Source organism: Danio rerio, chromosome 6 (genome assembly GCF_049306965.1).
Source record: "Danio rerio strain Tuebingen ecotype United States chromosome 6, GRCz12tu, whole genome shotgun sequence".
Classification (NCBI taxonomy): domain Eukaryota; kingdom Metazoa; phylum Chordata; class Actinopteri; order Cypriniformes; family Danionidae; genus Danio; species Danio rerio.
Window position 1 is genome coordinate 42,163,932 of NC_133181.1, and position 23,569 is coordinate 42,187,500.

At 36.8% G+C, this 23,569-nt stretch overlaps 2 protein-coding genes across 18 annotated transcripts in view; both read right to left on the reverse strand.

The window, feature by feature from the left end:
• Positions 1 to 43: 43 nt before the first annotated feature.
• On the reverse strand, positions 44 to 18,905 carry atf7b (activating transcription factor 7b). Of its 5 annotated transcripts, none has more exons than XM_005166049.4 (12): positions 18,861 to 18,905; positions 17,321 to 17,396; positions 11,570 to 11,666; positions 9,351 to 9,481; positions 8,524 to 8,682; positions 8,293 to 8,447; positions 7,992 to 8,085; positions 5,686 to 5,805; positions 5,404 to 5,499; positions 5,070 to 5,258; positions 2,117 to 2,219; positions 44 to 2,021 (listed from the first exon to the last, which is right to left on the reverse strand). In XM_005166049.4, the coding sequence occupies exons 2-12, from the start codon at positions 17,366 to 17,368 to the stop codon at positions 1,834 to 1,836; spliced, it is 1,380 nt and encodes a 459-aa protein (XP_005166106.1). In that variant the 5' UTR covers positions 17,369 to 17,396; positions 18,861 to 18,905; the 3' UTR covers positions 44 to 1,833.
• A 913-nt stretch (positions 18,906 to 19,818) lies between these two features.
• The window catches only part of larp4ab (La ribonucleoprotein 4Ab), a 26,713-nt gene continuing 22,962 nt past the window's right edge, over positions 19,819 to 23,569 (reverse strand). For all 13 annotated transcript variants that reach the window (XM_073954384.1, XM_073954382.1, XM_073954381.1 and 10 more), the window contains one exon: positions 19,819 to 23,569. This exon is cut by the window's right edge and continues 693 nt beyond it. The gene's annotated coding sequence lies outside the window, so the exon portion shown is untranslated.

The window sequence follows — 23,569 nt, forward strand, 5'->3', positions numbered from 1 at the left end:
CACACCGCACAAAAACCAGCATCTCATTGAACGCACGAGAGTCTAGAGTTCCATCAATGTTTAATTATAACATATCTTAAGGACCGTTTCAGTTAGTCAATATCATACAGTAAGCAATGTTTGTACGCTGACACTCATTTCATATTTACAGCTATAGTTTAAGGGCTTCACTGACACGTTACACAGTTTGGGATCAGTGAGTTATACACACCGTGGAAAGCAGTACGTTCTACATCCAAACATGATAAATCCAGATGCAAGGAAGGTCAATGACAGACACTGATATGGAAGGTCGGGTTATTCAAATAATACCTAAAGCATACACGGCGTCAAATCAAAACAGATGAGTGGGGGGAAAAATGATGCATTCATCAAACAATCCTATTGAGCCCATTAGTCCATATAAAAAAATGGTAAACTGATTTTTAAAAAGGTGCAATTATGAAATTAAAAGTGAAATATGAGGCTTATTTTTAACCTAATATGCATGACTTTGCATCTCATAACTTTTGGCATAATAATGATTCACCAAAGATTGATATTTTTACCGTGAGTAATAGAAATGAGCTTCCAATAATTCTAAATCTCCAAAGTTTTATTGTTAAAAAATGCTAAGGTTTCAATATAAAAGCCAAGCTTTAAGTAAAGCGAATCGTTCTATTTAAAAAGTGATCAAGCGTGAATGCTTTAATGGAATTCAACTTAAGTTATACGTTAGTTATGTGCACCAAATGAAATTCATTCAGCATGGCCTGCTGCGAGTCTGTTAAGCCCACGCCCACCCTCCACAAAAAAAGAAATGGTGAATTTCTAGAACACCTTTTCTAAGACCCGATGTTGCTCAAAAGCATTTCAACCATTTTGCAACAAGACTTCACATTCATAGCCGGGTTAGTCAACTACTGTACATTCACAAAATGCAAGCGCGAGAGTCATTGAATGCGTGAGTTTGTGTGTGTTCCCAGTTATGAGACTTCAGCTTTGGGGTCTAACCTCTAATGCAAAGGATTTATGTATTTTGGTTAAAGATACCTACAGTTTAGCAGAGCATATCATAATCATACTGATCTAAAACATGTCCACGTGGTTACGCTACCCGTTACATCCATATATATATTGCAAAATGCAGACAAACCGATAACGATACTCAAATATAAAAATATATTTTCTCTCCATCCTTAAGCGTTTTGCGAAGTCCATTCTGCGGGTTGAGCTATAATGTGAGAACCGATCTTCACCAAAACAGCCACAGAAGCACGGACCTGAGAGAATTACTTTAGAAACGACAATAAAATTAAGACAGACAGGAAGAGAGAGAGAGAGATAAAGGGGAACTGGGAGAAATGGGGCAAATGTGCGTCACTAGAAGAGAGACTGAGAAGGAAGGTGTTAAACTTATCTGCATAGTGTAGTAATCATCTGTCTAATGTGGCCAGAGTCATGCAACGATATTAGAAAAAACCATTGAATAAAATGCTAAATAATATCGGCAAACGAGACGAATATCAACAGAATGCATTAGTGAGAAGAGTGTACTATACAAGTGTGTGTGTGTTTTGTATAGAGATGACTTCATTTCCACTGCAGTGCTTCCTAGTCTGTGCAGTCTGACAGGGGCGTCCTATGATGATGATGTCGCCGCCGGGGAGAGTTTGTGATTGGCCGCGGGCGAACAGGGTGTGGTCAGAGCGTGGTCACATTGGTTCCCATTTGTCACATGAGAGGCTTTTACAAACACATCTGGACTGATAGTTCTGAGGTGGGAGGGAGGGGGTTCGCTTCTTTGAAAGACTCAAAGTATATATCGTTCGTATTGGCTGTAGGACGTGCTCATCATCTGGATGTGGGCTGTGATTGGGAGGAAGCGTCTCCGGCGGAGTTACTCCACTGGCCTGAACCCATTCCTGCTAAAACAGCTACAGCCTCAGCTGCGCGTACACTCAGACCGTTCACGGACACTGGAGCCGGCACGGTCACGGGCATCACCAATGCAGACACTGAACTCTCATCCACTCCTGCAGCTAAAGGAAGAGAAGTGGTGGGATGTTATGCATGACAGATTTAGGCCACTGACAGATACTATGAGGATAATTAATGATGGTGATGAATGGTTTACCAAGATATGCTTTTTTCTGCATGGCTGTAACAGGACAGTCCTTATGGGCCAACAGCAGCTCCTTCAGACGTGTCACCTCAGTCCTCAACAGCGAAACTTCACCCTGTCAAGCAAACGTTCAACACGCTGTCAAGAAAACCTCATTAATGTACAATAACAGACGATTCTGGGGATGTAAAATCTGCTTAACATGCACAGATAACGAGACAATAGGAAAAGCTTGGCTTAACCAAACGCATGACAAGAAATAAAAGGATAAATTGCAAGTTTGGGGTCAGTAAAGTATTTGTGGTCGTTTTTTTGTGGTCAAAAGCTGGTATTTTGTCGTTTATTTAGAATTTAGTTATGGAAAAACTGAAGTTTTAGCATTGTAATATAATTTTAAATACATAATTTTTAGTGACGTGATGCTTCAGAAATCACTTTTTATATGAATATGCTGCTTACTAATTGTGTGTGTGTTTAAATATATATATACACAGACAAGTAGTGTAACAATGTGTGTGTTTAATGTTAAAAAGTCAATTAGAACAGTCATTTGCTGTGATATTTCACAACTAAAGGCTGGCTCATACTACAGTGGTGTGATTGATCTAAATCCAATCGCAATCACGATTTGAAACGTTGCAGTTAGCCAATCGCAAGAGGCTGCGAAAATATTTTTGTAATATTTAATTTCCCCTGCCCAGAGCAAATGCGTGACTGCCGTCTGTGTGTGATAGTCTTACTAGCCAATTGAGTAAGCACAACTAAGTGATGGGTGTCTTGCTAAAAAGTCAGCTGAAAGTATTGCCAGTGACACTCATTCTAGTAGCAAGCAACAGCAAAGTACAATTTCAGAGTTATTTCAGCCATGTTAGTTTGCTGAGTGTTCTGTATTTTTATAATTATTATTATTGTTTTTTTTTTATGAGTTACACTATCTCCCTAATTTGAGTTCAACTTATTTACTGAAAAGGTAAGGTCATTTTATTTGTGTTTACTGTTTGCTCTAGGCAACGCAGTGGCGCAGTAGGTAGTGCTGTCGCCCCACAGCCAGAAGGTCACTGGTTTGAGCCTCATCTCGGTCAGTTGGCTATCTGTGTGGAGTTTGCATGTTCTCCCTGCATTTGCGTGGCTTTCCTCCGGGTGCTCCGGTTTCCCCCACAGTCCAAAGACATGCGGTACAGGTGGATTGGGTAGCCCAAATTGTCCATAGTGTATGAGTATAAATGATTGTGTATGGATGTTTCCCAGAGATGGGTTGCAGCTGGAAGGGCATCCGCTGCGGAAAACATGTGCTGGAAAAGTTGGTGTTTTACTCTGCTGTGGCGACCCCGGATTAATAAAGGGACTAAGCAAATGAATGAATGAACAAATGAATGTTTGCTCTCTAGAAAAATGAGGTTTTTATTTCTGAATATTTAAAAATTTATTTGAATAAGTTCATATCTTTTCAGTTCCTTTTTTAACTAACACTCACTGCATTTTAGTAGTAAGAAGCTACGATAGAGATTACTGAGCTGAAGCTTGACTACAAAATTAAATCGCAAATCAAATCGAAATTGCAATATCACAACTAAGATGACGTGCCAAACATGGAACAAAACGGAGGAAAAGAGGAATTTTGACATCATCTACCCATGACACTTTCACTATCACGCGTTCTGAAATGATTCCTCACAGCAAACATAAACAATCTGTAGTGGCAAGTTTGCACACAGCGTGCCTCAATAAAACCAGGAACAAATTTAAATTGTCACATGGATTGCATGATCAGATTCGGTGCTCCTATTGGTTCTTGGGTTGATGCTCATTGCAGCTGTTGTCTAACTGCAGGAAAGTGTCTGAAATCTTCTAAAACTACCAGAACTTCATCAGAGAGAAAATTTGATCGCAACAGGCATTAAGCGGCTGTTGGTGAACATGTCAAACAAACGATTAAAGATCACAGATTTTAGCCTGGAAGTTAATTTTTTAGGATTTCCCAAATTTCACTCAGATGACAAAACCGTTGCTGAAATCTCACAGTGCGAGCAGGGCTTAAAATTTCTCACCTGAAAAATTGATTTTATTAAAACTACTCTGGTTAAAATATTAGTTAAACAGTTTAATAAACCATTAAATCAGAGGTGCCCAAAGTTGGCCCATGGTAACCCATTGTTTGGTCCGCCATCTTATCTGAGAACTGAGGGAGAATGCTGGGGAGTTGGTTGGGGCGAATGCCTTTGACAGAGATAGTCATTTCAAATTTAAAGAAACAAAAGGTAACGTTGTTTAATTGAGGAACTACAAAAAGGCAACTAAAATGATATACTCTAAATACAATCAGTCTTTTAAAATGTAAATACTGCCACTTTACAGATAGAGGACAATGCACAATGCACATCAGTAAGCAAATCAAGGCAAAGGCAGGAGCAGCTCAACTAGTGTATTCAGCATTGATCAGCATTGTGTTATAAATAGTATCGTTTACGTTTTTACTGTAATTAATTATAAAACATTAAAAGTGATTGCATCATTATAATGTTTTAAAGCAACATTTTCTAGTTATTTTTAAATATTAGCAACAAATTAGGAAATTACACATGGCAAATTTATGATAATACTGTTTGTTATATTCAACTTCGGCCCACAGCCCTCAATCAAGTTTGGTTTTTGGCTTTTATAAAATATTTGGGCACATGCTAAAACATGCTATGCTTTTTATTACTTTGACCTATTGCCATTTTATGCAAAAAATAAACTGTAAATTACATTTTTGTATTTAAATGTATAAAAAATATGTGTGTAGGTGTGTATGTATTCTTTCGGATTAATTTAATGCATATATTCTAAATATTAATGTTAAAAGAATCTGAATTCAATGCTGAAAGTAAGTATGAAATAAAAGAGAAATAATACTGACCCCAAACTAATGAAAAACATCAGCATTAAAAAGAACAAAATCAGAAAAAATTATCTCATCACTCACAGTAAGTGAGACGTTAGCATTAGCCAGCTCCTCCGCACGCTTCTCCAGAGCACTGACCCACACTTTCCGCTTCTGCCGGCAACGAGAAGCAGCAGCTCTGTTTCGTTCAAGAAAGCGACGCCGGCGTTCATCCGGCTCAATATCAGCCCCGCGGCGTCTGCGTCCACCTTTTGGAGGAGCGGGAGATACCTGCAGGACAAAACCATGGCCTGTCAGATCCACTGAATGTGGGTTAAACAGAAAATAAGCTCAGCTGAAGCATTGCACGTATCCCATTTAAGCCCATTAAATGTAAGGATTATATGTAACACAGGTATGAGGTGTCTGTGAGCACCTGTGGTTGAGCAGGTGATGGTGTCTCAGTGTGATCAGTTTTTTGAATTGGTGCTGGTCCACTAGGACTCGGCTGAGATAGTGCTGCTTTTAGCCTCTAGATGGAGACAGATCCCATACACAAACACAAGCAAACACCACAGCGTGTAAATTAATGCTAAAAAAGCCCCGTGTGTTACATTAGTGTAGTTACTTAAAAGTTACATAATAAGCCCGTTTTCAGCATTTATACCTGAATAAACAGTGCATGTGCTAGTGTGGGTGTATGTGTGCTCATTCTCACCGTCTTGGCATCAGAGTGTGTACTGTATCCAGACGGAGAGGAGGAGCCGCTGCTGCTTCCGCCAATAGGAGGGCCTGGAATCCCTGGGATATTGGGCACTGTGTTTGATGATCTGGCAAGCTATATATATACACACACACATAGCAACACGAGTTTAATGTACTATAGACACAAATACAAAACAGATGTGTTGTTGTTTTGAGGGTCGTGCTGCTGAAAATGTTTTCACAGATACAGGAAGATAGTAAATGCCATTATTTTAAGAACAAAGCATGTCTGTGGGAGGTTTTCACAAGTAGGGATGTAGGGCATATTTTCAGATATAACTAGAGAGAGAGGGGGTAAACAACATTGCATATTTTAAATGATTGAGTCGCTAGGATTGTTCACATTAGATGTATTCTTGGATTTCAAAACAGCTGGACAGAGTGCAACAGACTTCATAAATGCTGGACTATTTTTAACTTGACATGCTGATGGTGTAAAAAGGTTAAACAAAAGCAAAAAAAAAAAAAAAGAAGGCAAAAGCACACATAACAGATATTCCACAAGTGGGTAAGCTAAACAGCTATGGCCTTTTACTGAAAATGATTAAACTACACTTATTATACAGTGTTTGTATACTTTACATATTTCACTCAAAACTCAATTCAGGAAATTTACTGAAGGCAGGAGATGGTCAAATAAAATGCATAGCTAGTAGTAAAGCACACTAACTTGTTTAACTAATGGATGAAGCAGCATTTTTAAAAAATCTTGTCAATAAACTATTCAATGGCCATGTTTCCATCCACCTATTTTTATGGGCATTTTGAATATATGCATAAAAATGGTTGATGGAAATGCCAAGATGCGCATACATTTTGAAAAATGTGCATAAAAGACGTATGTGCATAACGGAGTAGGATAAACTATTTATTCGATAAGAAAAGATGCGCACAATCTACGATGGAAACACTTTTACCAAACAAATTCCAGTATGTGCATTAAAGAAGTCATGTGATTTTGTTATAAGAGATCATGTGATATTAAAAATGTATGGCGTGTGAATGGACAAACCAGCAGGCTGAACACATTGTAAAACATCTGAAATGTTGTATTGGTCATACTAAAATGCCTAAACCACTTCAGTATTAGCGTTTTTATATCATTAATTACTTTCAGAATTATTAAGAGCAGAGGTCTCAAACTGACACCCCTCCTCCTCCCTCCAGCCCCCAACTGACGTCAAAAATATAACAAGATTCGGACAGACAAAACTGTTTTTTGAATCACTAATATTGTTGTTGACTTTTAAGGTACTGTACTATATATTTGGGTTACTTTCGTTTTTTCTCAGTATGCGGTCGAGTGTAACGCACATGCAGATTATTTCTGGGGCTGATTTAAGCGTAAAAATACATGTGCGTAAGTGCTCTTTTTTACTAAAGCTCTATTATTTTAAATATTCAAGGGTCATTTAATTATAATCAGTTTTATACCACTTGTATCTTGTTGTAAAAACACCTCTTCATGACTCACACATTATGCTGGTGGTGTAAATATTATAATTTTGCTAATTTTTGGTTCAAATGGTCTGATTAATAGATTTTCCCAATAAGGATGTTCAAACTGCCCTCCTATGAATTCTCAGTCACTGACATGGTCCCGCCAATTTGAGTTTAAGACCCCTGGTCAAGAGCATCGTGCTCCACATCTAATGCCTTCAAACGACACCACCCAATCATTACATGTCAGCATTGTTATCAGAGACGCAACTAATTTATTAAAAGAAAAAATATTTACGCAGCTTCAACCGCAGAAAATTCTGCTTTTACTTTGGATGTTTAGCGACAGCTGATCAGGAATTGACGACTTTGTTCTCTGACTCTTTGGATGGAAACGCTGCTTTATTTGCGTGTCTTTAATCCGATAATCCAGTTTTGCACATAAAATTAATTTGCATAATTGGAAAGATAGCTAATGACTCAATCATTAAAGCATGCTATTCAATTCATGAATCAGAACTTCTGAACAAATGCCTTGATAGCAATTCAATTACAATTAGACAGCATTAACTTGTTGCCACCTACTGGCATATCGATAAAACCACACAATTTGTAAAAATCAATTTACGTTTAAACAACAGCTCTCTCTGGGTCAAATGCAGGTCAGATTGTCTGCTTTGATCATACTCATCATAGGTTTCATAGACATAGGCTACATTTACATTTTTGTTTATATAGCTATGTTGATCTTTTAACAATTATTAGTGTCATTTTGAATCATGACCCAATAATAAGCACACGTGTGTGAGCTCTTCATACCGATATGACTGACGTCTGCCCCGGACTGGGCAGCAGAGGAACCGTCTGACCATTTGGAAGCTGCATCAGCATAGGAAAAGAACCAGACGGCGAGCTGAAAAGACAGCAATAAATATACTATTTTAGGACATTTTTACACACACACAGGGTGAGGAAGCAGAGGTGTGAACATCACTGAAATGACTCATGCGATTTAAAAAAAGTTTCAGCTCTGAGGAGTGAATATTTGGTTGGATCAACAGCTAAACTGCATACATATACACATATACAAACAATGACTTGAATTTCCCTCTGTTTGTACCTAAGTCTGTTTGATGGAGGGGTTCTGGTAATAACAGAGGTGGGAGAAGGCTGAGTTGGGTTCATGGAGTCAAATCCCTGGTGAAGTGGGAGCGAGCCTGGACGCACTATGGTTGGTGTAGGGGTGGAACTTGCTGCAGTTCGTGGAGGAACATCCTGCAAGAGCGAGTAACATGATAATGCTGCAATGCCAAAACTACTGTAATCCAACTTGTGGCATATTCAAATTTACCTTAGCTTTCCTCAAGGCAATAGCCTCTTTTGCCATGGCAACTGTATCTTTGCTGTTTGTCATGCTGGAGGCGGAGTCAGGGCTGTCTGGAGGGGAGGAGTCAATTTCAAGAGGCCCCTCCCTCTCTTTAACCTCAGTAGGTGTCTGTAGAGCTGGATGCTTGGAAGGCAAAATTCAGGTGTTAATTCAGGTAATTAATTCAGGTAACTAAATAAACAGTTGATAATCTTTAATAGGTCACAAGCTATGTTTCCAGCTACATATGTCTGCCCATTTTGGGATAACAATTTTGATGACAGATAAAATCTTAAAATGCAATAAAAAAAAAATGAGCTCAGTGGATGTAGATATCTTCCTTATAAAATAAGATGACACACAAATCATTTGGAAACTAATTTTTTAAAATGAATTCCATGATGAGCATATCTCAGACTTTGCCATAACAGATCATGTGATTGGTCCACTGGTTAATCCAATTTTATTAAATACTATCTTATTAAACGTCCTCTTACATATTGTTTTAGTTATTCTGAAATACTTGGTACAAAGACTTTCATTTAAATGGTTTGGTAAATTTTCAACATTAAACTGTCTGACATCTTCAAGCGTCTGCCTCTGAAAGGAAGAAATGCAAACTGAAAACTATAAAGGTTTTAATGGCTGTATGAACTTCAATTTCTGTTATTCATAATGTGGGACAGTTTGCCAGATTTTAGGATTTTGTTTTTTTTCACACTGAAAGTCAAAATATTTCTGCAGCATTCCACGTGAATTCACAAATACGGATGGAAACATAGCTAGCTACACGTCCCTCATTAATATCTTACCGTGCCCTTAATTCTCCTCTCCTCCTCCTCATGTGTTTTTCGAAGATCTTGCTCAAAGGAACCAGCCAGCTCACTAAACAAACCCACCTCCTCACAATTTTTAAGAAATCGGGTGGGAGTGGGTGTTTGATCTGCGCACAAACACACACACAACATGACAAACAAGATGCACTAAATGCTAGGTCATTTACAGAAAAAAATACACAGCCAAATACAAGATTAGAATGATCAGCATTCACTTTAAATCTAAAGCATGTGACGTACAAAAATTCTCTGTACACACTTTTTATAGATTATTGGCTACTACAAGCATTTCATTCAGGGTTTAATCTGTTTCAAAAGTGTAAACATTGAGTCTGCCTGGCACCATTGAAGGGATCGTTCACCCAAAAAATGAAATCTTCCTCACCATTTACTCACACTTAAGTGGTTCTAAACAATTATGATCATCTTTCTTTCGCTGAACACAAAACAAGACATGAGGAAAAAAACTGCCTTTGACATAGAAATCGATGGCTTTGTTTTCCAACATTCACACTCTGGGCCCCATCATACACCCGACGCAATAAGGAGCTAGACATGTTTGGCGCAATTTGTTGCTATTTTCAGACCAGCGCAACCCTAATTTTCACGTTTTGCACCACTTTGTTTGGTAGCAAATCCATTTGCGCCACTCTGTGGACTCATGGGTGTTCTGGTCTAAAAAGGAGGTGTGCTAAGGGGCATTGTTGGCACTGTGCTCTTTTGAGGAGCTTAAATAGACTGTGCCATTGACCAACTAAAAGCTGATCTACAGTCCAGCACAGAGCGTTTTAGTCATGCGCAAATGCAGGTGCAAATGCTTACACAGTGCTTAATACACACAAGATAAACAGCAATACACAAATATCTTTACATATGTTTAGGATAAACAAATGAAAGGGATAAATGTTCCAAAAAATATTTTTCTACATAAATGTAAAATCCATCATGTCCATGTCAGGGGCCTTTTTTCAGTTGCTTCATGACAATTTGGATTTGTATAATGTTAGTATTATATGCATATTTATATTTCTTTCTAAAAAAAAAAACAAGTTTAGATTTGTCCACCTGTCAGGTATTTGAGACGTACGCGAGACATAAGAATAGGGCGTGTTTGGATATAACTCTTATTTTTTTCTTTTTTTTTTTTTAACCACACTTTATTTTCGAACTGAATTAGACCTGAATTTAGACAGTTTTGAAACAAATCTTTGCGTTTTAAAAAAAATTATATATGTAGGATAGCCGATGTCTTTAGTGAAGTAACACAATTTTCTTATCCACGAATGAAAAGGAGTAAAGAGTACAAGTAAAGAGAAAACAAAATGGCTGAATGGAGGAGATTCATTCTTTATCCTTGCGCTGCAGATGGTCTGTTAAAACTTGTAAAGCTTTCAGTTTTTCCACTTACAAAGTCTGCCGTGTAAATAACAAAAGTGCCACGCAACTATTAAAGGGAATGGGAGATTGGTTCTCCAATCAGACTCTGATTGGTTTAATGCACTATATGCTCAAAACACACCCACAACTCATTAAGAGGATAGGCACAACCCAGTTAGATAATGCGCTGTGGGGTGCACAGCAGAGCATATTTTTCCATCCCTAAAATAGCAAAAGGAGATTCGGACACATCATGCTTTAGACTTTATGCTTTAGACTTTGCGCCTAGATCGCTAAAATAGAGCCCTCTATGTTTCAACAAATGAAAGAAATTCAAACAGGTTTGCAACAAGTGGAGGAAGAGTCAATTAAAATTTGGGGTAAACTATCTATTTAAAACATTATTCAGACCACTGCAATCACTCACTTTTTAATCTTACATGGGAAGAGAAATCCAGATTTACTTTCAAAAAAAGTGAAAAAATAAATTCTAAGACAACAAAATCAAGAAAGATTCAATCAAGACAACAAGCAAGTTTCTTCTTGACAGGTTTAGCTGAACTAAATTGCCACAAAATATGCTTCACATTCGCAATTCTGCTGGGTGACACTAGTACAGCAGAAACTACATCAGCGTAAATGAAAACAGCAGATTATAACTTCCTCACACAATTATGATAAACACCATATTATCATGCCCTGGTGTGAATGTCAAAACGATTATCATCATAGATTTTATCTTAATGCAAATGGGCCATAACCCAGGCACTCTGAATAAAAAAAAACTCACATAAATGAATCTACATAGTGATACAAACCTGCAATGATAACGGTGTCTGTTCTGGCTTGTCCAAACTTCAGTGTCATCTCATGCTTATGTTTATGCACTGCCAGATGGTCCTCATTGGTGAACCTCTGATGTGAGAGAAACATTGACAGAGACGCATGCATTAACCCGCTGCAAAGTTTTCAGTCGATTTGCATCTCATTCCAGGTCCTAATTCAAATCAGATGGAAGCCAGAAAACAGAGAAGCAGCGGATGATATCTGGCCATCTGTTGTTTTGATGACGGCTTATGTTATCCAGTTATGATGTGCTATGGGAGCCTCTTACAGTTGCTTGGTGAAAGCAGGGATTAAAACAGCTGGTGTGACTTCAAAATAAAAGTGCTCTCCCTGTGACTAAGGGCCCTTCGATATTGCAGGCAGAATAGAAACAATCTTAAGCTCCCAAAATTCTTGATATGGACTAGAGGATGAGGACAACACCTCACATTGAAGAACAAAAGCAGCATTAAAATCAGAATGTAAGGAGAGACGCTGCAGGGAAAAACACTTTAAGCTTTTTTGTTTTTTCTCTAAATGTTTCTTCAGGTGAAAACACCCAAAATAAACTGGGAGGTGTTTCTTTTCTAGCTTTTATTTTCATTTGTGTTTGTAGAATTCAAATAGGGCTGCACAATATTGGACAAATCTAACATTGCGACATGTTTTATTTAGCGACATATATTGTGGTATGAATACAATTCCATCAGATGACTTGTGAGATGCAATGTAATGTGTATTTATATAACGCATTTATTGTGTATGGCCATACACCCAAAGCGCTTCACAATCATGAGGGCGGTCTCTCCATACCACCACCAGTGTGCAGCATTCACTTGGATGATGCAACAGCAGCCAAAGGACAACGGCACCAGTGCGCTCACCACACACCAGCTATAGATGGAGTGGAGAGACAGTGATAGAGCCAATTCGATGGCTGTATCCTGTAGGCAGGGCTATTCAATTAGTTTGTCATGGGTGCCGGTTCATGAAAAGCATCCCAAACGAAGGGCCGGAGAGATATGACTTGCTATGTGAGTGAAGACAAAACAGCATATAAGAGCCCATATGCTGTATAATTTTGCTCCTTTGGACACCCACGTTGGCTTTTTCTACATTAGAATGTTAATCTATTGTATTTTGAAACTACATAATACCAGTGCATTGTACAATTGACTTTTTTTTTTTTTAACAAACATTCATATGTTGTATTTCGGAGCACAACAAAAGCAGTGCATTGCTGAAGTAGGCTTCTTCTACATTCAGACACATTCATATGTTATGTTTTGAACTGCACAACAATTATAGATTTTGGTTGTACAATTATATTGTCTGACTCTGAAGAATAATCATGGTTTCACTGTTATCAAATATCTAATGTAAATTTAAGCTTTATATTAGGAGAACAGCTATTTAGATTAATTGTTGTTGCCATCTCCATTCATGCATGCATAATCATTTTATTAATAATTAGTCTAACATATCTTTTGTTTACACTGAACAGAAAGGCACGCACAACTCTCACCGTGAGAGGTTCTCTACTGCGTGCGCCCTAAAAGACGCAAGCGCATCTCTCCGCTGGCGCCCGCATATTGTCATATATTCTTACATTAGAAATAACAAACTTGTAAGCGGAAAAGACGTGATATGGGAACGGCCGCTGCTATAATTAATCCGGTGCGTGCGAATTAACCTCAGTGTACTTCAAACTTCAAACTAGCGCACAGGCAACTTGGCATTTTGCAGCGGTTTCGTTTCGTTCCGTGCAACAGAAATGCAGCTTAGAGAAGACAAATTAAAGCGCAGTTAATAGTGAAATCGGCTAATCGTAGCATCCCTATTAACAATATCAGTGCATTTTACAAATAGTCTTTAATTTCTACAAACATGTTTTCGGCTGCCCGCACCAGTCTCTTATGATGATGATTTACACCTCTGTGCAGCCTTTAACTGCAGCTCTTGCTGTTATTGAACAGACACACGTCACTTCATAACTATAGCTGCCGTTTGTCGACTGAACTAAATTTATTTTTGATGCCTTGGTCACTGTTTGGAGGGCCGTAACAAAGTGCCTCGGGGCACCAATTGAATAGCCCTGCTGTAGGGCTGCACGGTTAATTGAAAGAAGATCACGATCTCGATTCGATCCTAAACACGATCTTAATTCAGCTTTTTCTACGATTCAGCCAATTATATTTTCAAGGTCAAGAGAGAAGCAAGGCAGTCGCACAAGTGTTCACAGCAACATTGACACCTTCAAATGGCATTAAAAGTGTCACATACTGTATTTAAAAGGTATAATTCACCCAAAAATGTCATTTCTGTCTTCATGTAATGGTGTATTCGTGACCGTGAAATCACACATGAGCTGACTGCAAGCTGTTTGTTTACTACCGAGAACGCACGCTTGCACCCATTGCACCTACTTTAATGAACACAACTTGCATAGGCTGTGAATGACAGGTAATGAAGTTGTAAATAACGTTCAGTTTGTTGCACAGAGTGATCGTTTGAGGGCCGTGTGGGAGCTTTAATTTGCATGTATGAGTTTTTTCTCAGTGACAGCAGCCATGAGCCACACTCGGAAGTGAAAGTGAAACCTGTGCGCACATCATTTAAATGACCATATCGCATTTTAGAGTTATGATTACGACAAGCATTTGATATAGTTTTTCTGTCATAGCTAACACAGTGTTGTGCATGAAAATAAATGTTTACTGCATCAGTATAACTACCCTAGCCTATATAATGTTGAATATAATGCAAGAAGGAATCTGATAATGACAAATGTCTTATTTTACCAGTGAAAACAAATGGTCTAATAATGTTGTGAATAACTGGTGATAGGGCTGTGCAATTAATCGAAAATCCGATTTCGATTTTGGCTTTTAACGATTACAAAAAACCATTAATCGAGATAAACGATTATTCCATCATGTACCGTCCCCTTTCCAGTTGTACAGGTGTGAAAACTCTGCCTCTGCAAAGCTCAGTTCCACGTGAAAATGACTAAAAGCATGTGCTGTAATGTAACTTTTGCAGCACGGGATGCTCATCATTCATAATTCATAAAAAGCGCAAAAGAGCATGTGCTGTCGTGTGTGTGCGCGTGCCTTGCTTAGCCTCTGACAGGTAGCATGTGTGTTTGTGCGCGCACCGCGCTTAGCCTCGGACAGCAGAACACACACATCTAACACGATCTTAATGTGAGCGATTTAATGGTCAAATACATGCACACTTGTGTCAGAGCACGGTGTTTAGTGATTATTCATATTAACCCTCATTTGTGTAATAAACAGACAAGTTGAGAATCAAAAGATACGTGAAAGAAAAACCATATCATAGCGGCACTATTCTTAAAGTGACAGCGTGCGGTATTCCTGCTGCTGCCGACTGTTTTTATCATTAATCAATAATAAAATCAAAAATACAGTGAAGTTGCTTAAAGCACAATTTAAACATAACAGATTTAATAACTCATTTCTAAAAACTGATTTCTTTTATCTTTGCTATGATGACAGTACATTATATTTTACTAGATGTTTTTCAAGATACTAGTATTCAGCTTAAAGTGACAATCAAAGGCTTAATTTTGGATAAATAGACAAGTCATTGTATAACAGTAGTTTCTAATAATATAGGGGCTAATAATATCGAGCTATTAAAATGGGTTTCAAAATATTCAAACCTGCTTTTATTCTAGCTGAAATAAAACAAATAAGCCTTTCTCCAGAAGAAAAAAATATTATAGGAAATACTGTAAAAAAAAAACCTCTGTTAAACATCATTTGGGAAATATTAATAAATCAACGAAGGGCGAAAAATTTTGACTAACTGATAATCGTTTTGAATAATCGTGATTACAATTATGACCAAAATAATCGTAATTATGATTTTTCCCATAATTGAGCAGCCCTAACAGGTGACAAGCACACGTCTTGAACATAATCATTCAATTTTATAATTATGAATAGTTATATTCTGATGTTATAATTTTACTGTGAATTAACAAACAGGACATATTGAAAGTCTGTTCAAGTCCACCATAATGACTATACAAAATTTAGCATTTAACAATAATAATATGGCTTATTAAATTAACCTTTATTTTAAATTAACAGGATCGTGAAAATCGTGACCTTGATTTCAAGCTAAAAAAATCGTGATTCACATTTTTGCCAGAATCATGCAGCCCTAGTATCCGGTCACATTTGCAGTGCAAAAACAGTGCAAAATTAAACGCGTGAACTGTGTGTTCGTAAACTTTGTAACGACATTGTGTGTGACTCGTCGAAAGGCTTGAATTAACTCTTGAATTAACAACAAATACATCAGATAATCATTGGTAAATTTCTCACTGTGGTATTCATCACAAACTTGACATGAGATCTGCTTCCTTCATGTCTGTCACTCTGCTGTTTATCTGATGCAGCAGGAGATTGAGGGCACATGGGAGGCACTCTGACAGGCACATGGGAACGGTGGGCGGGGAGAACTAGCATTAAAGGCACAGGCAACAAAAACAGCTACATTGTGTTCAGAGCAGAAAATTCCAATGTTCTGAGATGTATAGTAAATAATCTGAAACTTTACAGACACATTCTGGAGACACAAAAGATTTATCTTAAATCTTAGGTGCTCTTTACTATCTCTATTTGGAAATGATTTATAATGTTAGATCAACTGGGATGATTCTGCAGTGGGAATGCATCTCTATAAAATCTAATGAACTCTATAAAATTTTTATGGGTCCCCGACACATTTTCATTGTGGTCTGTGCTATTGGCGGTTTATTTCTGTATGTGCATGTATTCGATCAAGAAAAAGATACAAGTGTTTTATAATTACCAGAGTCTAACAGTATTTAGTTACAGTAACTGAATGATACAAATAATTCAATAAAATGAATCGTAGTTAAAAATTGTACAATTTCTTAAACCTGAATGTTTTTAAGTTATTTTACAAAAAAAAAGCCATCAAAAACATGTGCAAATGAGAAATTCAAATACAAACTCAACATTGCATATCCTGCGATGTGACTAACGTTGCGACATCGATGCTGAAACAATATATTGTGCAGCCCTAATTTCAATTATGATGCATCTTTTTGGGGCCAAAAGAAGATAAATATCCATCAGACCCGCACTATGCCATAAATCATAGAGGTAAAGTTGGGTTTATATTTACAAATTCGGACTTTCTTCTAAATAATATAATTTTAGAAAAGGATTCTTTGCAAATTCTACATAGTAAAATTATATTAGCAGCCATCAACTATCAAAATACAACATTGTTCACAGTCAAATAAATAGTGCTAATGTTGTTTAGTAAGTCATACTCGCATGCAATTTCAGACGGAATATTCGAAGTACTGTGATAAAGAATAAGGGGAGCATGTCTAAAGTTGTCATTGAACAAATGTGCGAATATAAAACCAACTTTACCTCAATCCACATCAACAGCACTTGCACAAACAGAAACATTACAGTTTTATATCTAAATTCTGAGAACATTTACAAAGGGATATGTTCATAAATAATTAGGCTGATTGTAAACAAAACAATGCCTGATTTTCATATTTAAGTTAACATTTTATTTGAGAAAACTTACAATACAATTTTTAGAGTAAAGTTAATCACTCAAACTGTGGAAGTATACTGATGACTGTTAGGCTACTTAAATCTTTACCCTATTCACCTGCAGTGTCTTGCCTTAACAGTAAGGATAAAATAAACAGCTCTTACCTGTCCACAACCTGGGGCAGTGCAGACAAAAGGTCGATCGTCTCCCATTTTAGATCAACTACTTCCTGTGTCACTTCTAAACACCATTCAGAGAGAACAGTTATGATTTTTCATTACTAGGATCAGTAAAACCCCATTTACGGCTCAGTTTTTACAATCTGAACGTCATTTAAAACAAGAATCCCCTCCCAAACTTTGCATTTGTAATGTTGTGGAGTCTTTTGACAGATGACAGGAATCCCTGCTGCACCGAGGCCTGCTGGGTTCATCTGATTGCATAATGTGCATGACGATTACACGATAAGACGCTTCATTTGACTATTGTCGGAGATCGTCCCTGTTTAAAGAACATTTCCGCTCAATTTAACAGCTTCAAACCAACAGCTACATCATACTAACACCTACCGCTAGCTAGCATGCGTTTCCTTTCTAATTATATCCAGAAAGATCTCTGCAAACAAATCACTCCCCTCTTAACTGTATTAAAGCAACTGGAATCATTTTAACTAAGCGATAAGACGTCGGAGATTTGTCGTAAGTCCTTTCTCGCCGTGGGTTTCGTTTAAATGCTTCTTAGCGATGTCCGATTCGTGGACGAATTGTTCTTGGGAGTCGAATCTTTTCAAAACATTGGTGGAATCGGTTCATACAAACAGTTCAAATGAATCGAACTGATTCAGTGAGCATCTGAAGTGATTGTGAAAATTAAAGGGATAGTTCATCTAAAAAAATGAAAATGTACCCTATTTATTCGCCCTTAAGGTAAAAAAAACCTGAAGATAATTTTTTCTGTTTAGGAGAATAAAGAATATATTGTTAAAGTGTTAGAAACCTATAACCATTGACTTCCATAAAAGGAAAATATTGTTTTTGTTCAACACAAAACAGAAACTCAAATAAGAAACTTGTTAAAAGCGAAATCTGAGTAAATTATGGCAGAAATAGCAGCTTTGTGTGAACTATTGATTTAGAAGCTTTAACAAAAAAAACTATTTCAATAAAATATACCATATTTAAAACATTTGAAAATATTCATATTACAATATTTTTGTTATTAAACATTAAAATGTAATAAATCTGACAAGATTAGAAACTACGAGATGACGTGACAGCGTACACAACAGCTAAATCATTTGAATCGATTCTTTAATACACTGGTTCAAAGGAACCGATTCGCAAAAACAGTTCGGACTTTCCATCACTAAAGCTAACAGGCTAATGCTAAGCACACATGAGCCAACAGGCTGTAACACCCAATTTACATCGAAAGCGAGTGACATTACTGGGCAAAATAAGAACACTTCCATTATACCAAACGGTGCTACAAAGCGAGCGCGCGCAGATGTCGTTGATTGTAATGCAATTGTGTTTGTGTCGCGTCTCGTGCAGTGAACAGAACACACGGCGCTCATGACACCTCCACCATTCTCGCGGCCAGTGAAGCCACATGCCAAACCACTAATTGCACAGCATCAGATAATCCTAACGTGTTGCGTGTCACCTGTTTCTCGGCCAAGGGTTTCAGTGTTTACAAACTTACCCTGCTCCTCCCTCTCTCGTTCCCTCTCTCCGCGTTCCCACCTTTGGAACTCCTTCATCCAGCAAGCTCTCAAAAAATGTAAATCTCGCGATATGTTGAGGTAATACTCAAACCAGATTAAAGTAGTTACGTAACAGATTTGGAGCAGTGATGAGAAATCCGCTGCTCTGTTTTTTTTACACACCAAAACACGCCCAGTGATAGAAAAGGTTTAAATGTTAGAGAAATGCTCTTAATAATAACGTGTAACTGGCAAAATCCAAGCTAATAGATTTTACAGATACAAGAGCAAAGACGATTCTAGTGCACAAACTACACATTCTACAAGATGTAATGCCTAAAATTTAAACTTAATTTTGTTAAATATTCTCTTCGTTAGAACACTTTGTATATAAATGTACATTTAAAAGTTGTAGTTTGAGCCATATTTTACAATATAAGGCAAGTCTACCTACTGTTTAAAGCACATTTCATAAACAATGGTAATTTAAAGTGCTTTACATAAACAGAAATAAAATAAACTAGAAAAAGACTTTAAAATGTAAAACAAATTAAAATGTTTAAACAGATGATGAAACAACGAAAAAGAAAAAGACATAATAATGTGATCTGTGAGATGTAGCAGAGCACTAAAGGCACAGCTAAACAGAAGTGTTTTCAGTCCGGATTTGAATGTGCCTAATTTTGGAGCACAACTGATCATTTCTGAAAGTGGATTCCAGTAGGGAGGAGCGCAGTAGCTGAAAGCCGATTCACCCTGCTTTGAATTTTTTCTACAGGGTGTTTTAATTTCTAAACAAAAGTTATCATCTAAAGCTAAAATGAATTAGACAAAAAATAACCAGTTAATTAACTAACTTTAACCAAAAAGACAAATATTTAAAAAAAAATTCAGTTTATTCATCAACTAGAAGCCCTTAAACATTTCACATAATAATAAATACAAGCACACAGGTTAAAGTCATTTTATCATTTATTTTTTTCTTCCATTTCTCCTTAGCATTTTTCATTGAACATCTAATAATATCATTCAAAACATTTCACTCAGCAGTTGCTATGTCAATTCTGTTCCGAAACAGAACCTAAACCCCTATAGAATTAAAAGAAAAGGCAAAAACTTGTCTTTTTTCTGTTTTTTTGTTTTTGGGCTAAAAGACTTGCTACTCGTAACTGCACCATTTCATGTCTAAAAAGCTTACAGCCTACATAGGATATAAGATTAGCAACAAAATGCAACACATTTCATTTCACCAACCAGTTATGAATCAAATCCATTAATTCAGATAAAAGAATTACAAAAATAAAACCAGGTCCACTGATTTTTAATCATTTGTGTGGCGCAGTTTCTACATAGTTTGCGCCCATGAATAATATAGCCAAATATAGAAAATAAGTCTGAAAAAATCTCAAACTAATAAAGCAAACAAACGTTAGGGCAAGAAAGACACTACTGAGAGTTAAACAAGACAACTTGAAATAAATTAAAACTGATGCATGAAAGTTCCCTCCAATGCCTTCGTTTTTCCTACAACAGCCAAATAAAAAGGGGATTTTGAAAAAAAAAAATATATATATTCATTAGGACACCTTCATAAGGTCACACACACAAACTCAAAACGCGTACATTGTTCAACATCTAAATGAAAACCACTCATTCATTAAACAGTGGCCCTGCCCATGGCAGAACGATGAGAGGAGCTACTGCATTTACACAGCACTTCCTGAGATTGTCTCTCAGCTGATTTGACTTTGGTCTGGATTTGTGCACAGCCCATCCATAAATGTGAATGAGACTAAGACCCTATTTTCACCTGGTATTAAGAGGCTTTGGTTTATCAAAGACATGTAGACATTTGCTCTAACACTAGTAGTTTTAATCAATCACTGTCTGCTTCAGATGACTTTTCTAACGTCTTTGAGTAAGGTTTCTCTGGGGAAAAACATTCATAGGCTTCTTCTGATCTAAAAAATTCAGAAAGAAGCTCTTGCAATTTTCAAAAAAAAAAAAAAAAAAAAAAAAAAAAAAAAAGTCATTCCCCTTCCATTTACACTTGTCCGCTTGTAATTGGATCAACAAAAACACCTTAGAAGGAATAGTTCACCCAAATTAGGAAACAACCCTATAACTTACTTGTATTAATCCTCCAATATTTTCAATTTTTACATTCTAATCTCAAATCTGACTTCCTGTGACTGCCAAATGCGCACAACACTTTCTCGGCAGACCTTGGTCTCCATTTACTTTTGTTCCAAAAACAATTCAATCTACTTCATAAGACATGCATTAATCACCTGATGCTTGTGTTTTAGTTTTACAACCCATTTATACAATTAAAACCTTTGGCAAAAGGCCACTACTCCTTAAACAGCACTGAAGAGCCAGAATATTAATTAAACTACTGTGTTGGTCTGACAGAACAGAAGTCTTATACACAGAGGATGATTCGATGGAGAGTAAACTAGTGTAATTTTCCCATTTATGGGTGAACCATTACTTTTATACCAGATGCAAAACAGGTCAAGAAAAGGACGACAAATTGAGGAGAGAATCATGCAATACAGTGTCATCGATTAAACATTCAATATACATCATTAACTGAAACTTAAGACCCCTAAAAAGTATTACTGAACTCAAAAGGCTACAATTCAAGAAAAGAAACAAATAAAAATCCTGCAGAAAGTCCACAGGACAAAATGAGCAGTCATACATATCAATTCTCTGAGGTCCTGAGTTCCCTCTTTTACCAAAGTAGACATGAGATTAGATGACACAGGTAAATGATGAGTGCTGTAGCAGGTATAATACATGTAATCCTACCTGAAATGTTCAGGCATAAATGTAAGTGTCACATAAAAATTATTAAACAAACAAACAGAAAGAAAACATAGAAAAGACAAACTCAATATCACAAACTGGACATGAACAGCGAAGCAGCACTAACTGAGATCCAACCTGATATTTGTCACCAGCATCTACAGCAGACGGAAAATAGATATTCAGTCAAGAGCCGACAATACAAACAACCTGACCTCTAAAAACATTAACAAGACTTTCACTCCAAATAAGCAAAGGAAGACAAAAAGTGGCTTCACTCATCTGTTTGAATGATTGGAGTTCATTCATTCAGCTTAAAAGCAGCTTGATCTTCGTTACTGACATACCCAGCATTCAAAAATCACTGGACAAAAATCACAGACGTTAAACAGCACGACACTCTCAACTCGAAACAAACTTAAATATACACCACTGGTTTCTGTCAGAATCTTTTGTTCAATGCATGTCTGGCACTATTCCATCCATTTGTCATGACAAATGTTTCATTCAGCTTCACTCGGCCCTTCAAACCTACACTTTTCCTTCTTCGTCTGAACAAACCGATCTCCCAGTTTAAGACTGGTGATGAGATCCTACAGGCAACTCATAACTCAATTTCAATTACAAAGCAATTTTGATGAAATGGCATATAGAACAGACTTTAAGAAATCACTGTTTTACGAATCATAGAACTGAAACTCCATGCCACATATCGACAGGATTCCCAAACAATCCTTACAGTAAATTCTCCAATCTTACAGCTGTTTGCAATGACTAAATATTTAGACTCGTCATACAGAGTGGCGCATGAATGGCTAAAATAATTCACCATAGGCTCCCTTAAGATTTGCACCAATGGTGGTTTTCCTGGTAGGACTAAAAGTGTTTGTGGTAAACAAATATAAAATTTAAGTTTGCTTTAAAAAAGAAAAAATACAAAAAAATGGATGCACCCATTTGAAAAACATGAATTTTGTACCTGTTGTGAGCATTGTATAAAAGTTGATTATAGTAAGTAACTTGATAAGAGCATACGGGGAGCAATTCATGTTGCAGAGGGAGAAAAAAAAAAAAAAAAAAAACATTTACTAACATAACTTAACATTTTAATGGTGAAGCTGATACTAAACTTCAATTAGGGATGCACCGACAGGATGCTTTTTTCCCACTGTGATAAAGTGTGGCAAATGAATTAATCTAGCTTTCTTCACACACGCATACATATTTTGCAAATTAACTTCAGCAACTTTCCCTCATCAATGCCATTAAGTACATGCTCTTATTTTGTCCAATTTCTTGCATCAAAATTTGTTGGTTTGGGTCATGGCTTATAACACTGTAATACTTCCAGAAGAGCTGCTCAAAAAGTGGCTAGGCATGAATATGAAAATGCTATACGCATCATTTTACACAACTCCATGTTCTTTATGGAGTTAACTCAGTTTACATGTTAACAGCTTTTTTTTGTTAATAAATCAAAAGTCGACTGATATGTCTGAGCTAGATTAAGGGAACCAATATCAATATTTGTAAATATCTTGTGGATACTTTGACAGAACAAAATGCTTAACTATTATGAGTTGCTGTACTTCAAATACACAATTTGTAAAAGTACATTTGAATCCAAATGTCCTCAGCAACTCTTGGAATTGCTTCCACTTAAAAAATAACAAAAACAAACACTGGAACGCACAACAGTGATTTATGGACCTGTGGGTTGACAGGTTTTGTCTTTGTATGATCTGTTCCATGTGGAAAACAGGTGTTGGCTTGATTTCAACCAACAGCACTACCACCATATATAGATAATAAAAAAAGAAATATATTTATATTTAAAATGTACAGCATTGTACACTAGTGCCAGGACCTTAAACACTCCAAGTAAAAATCAAAA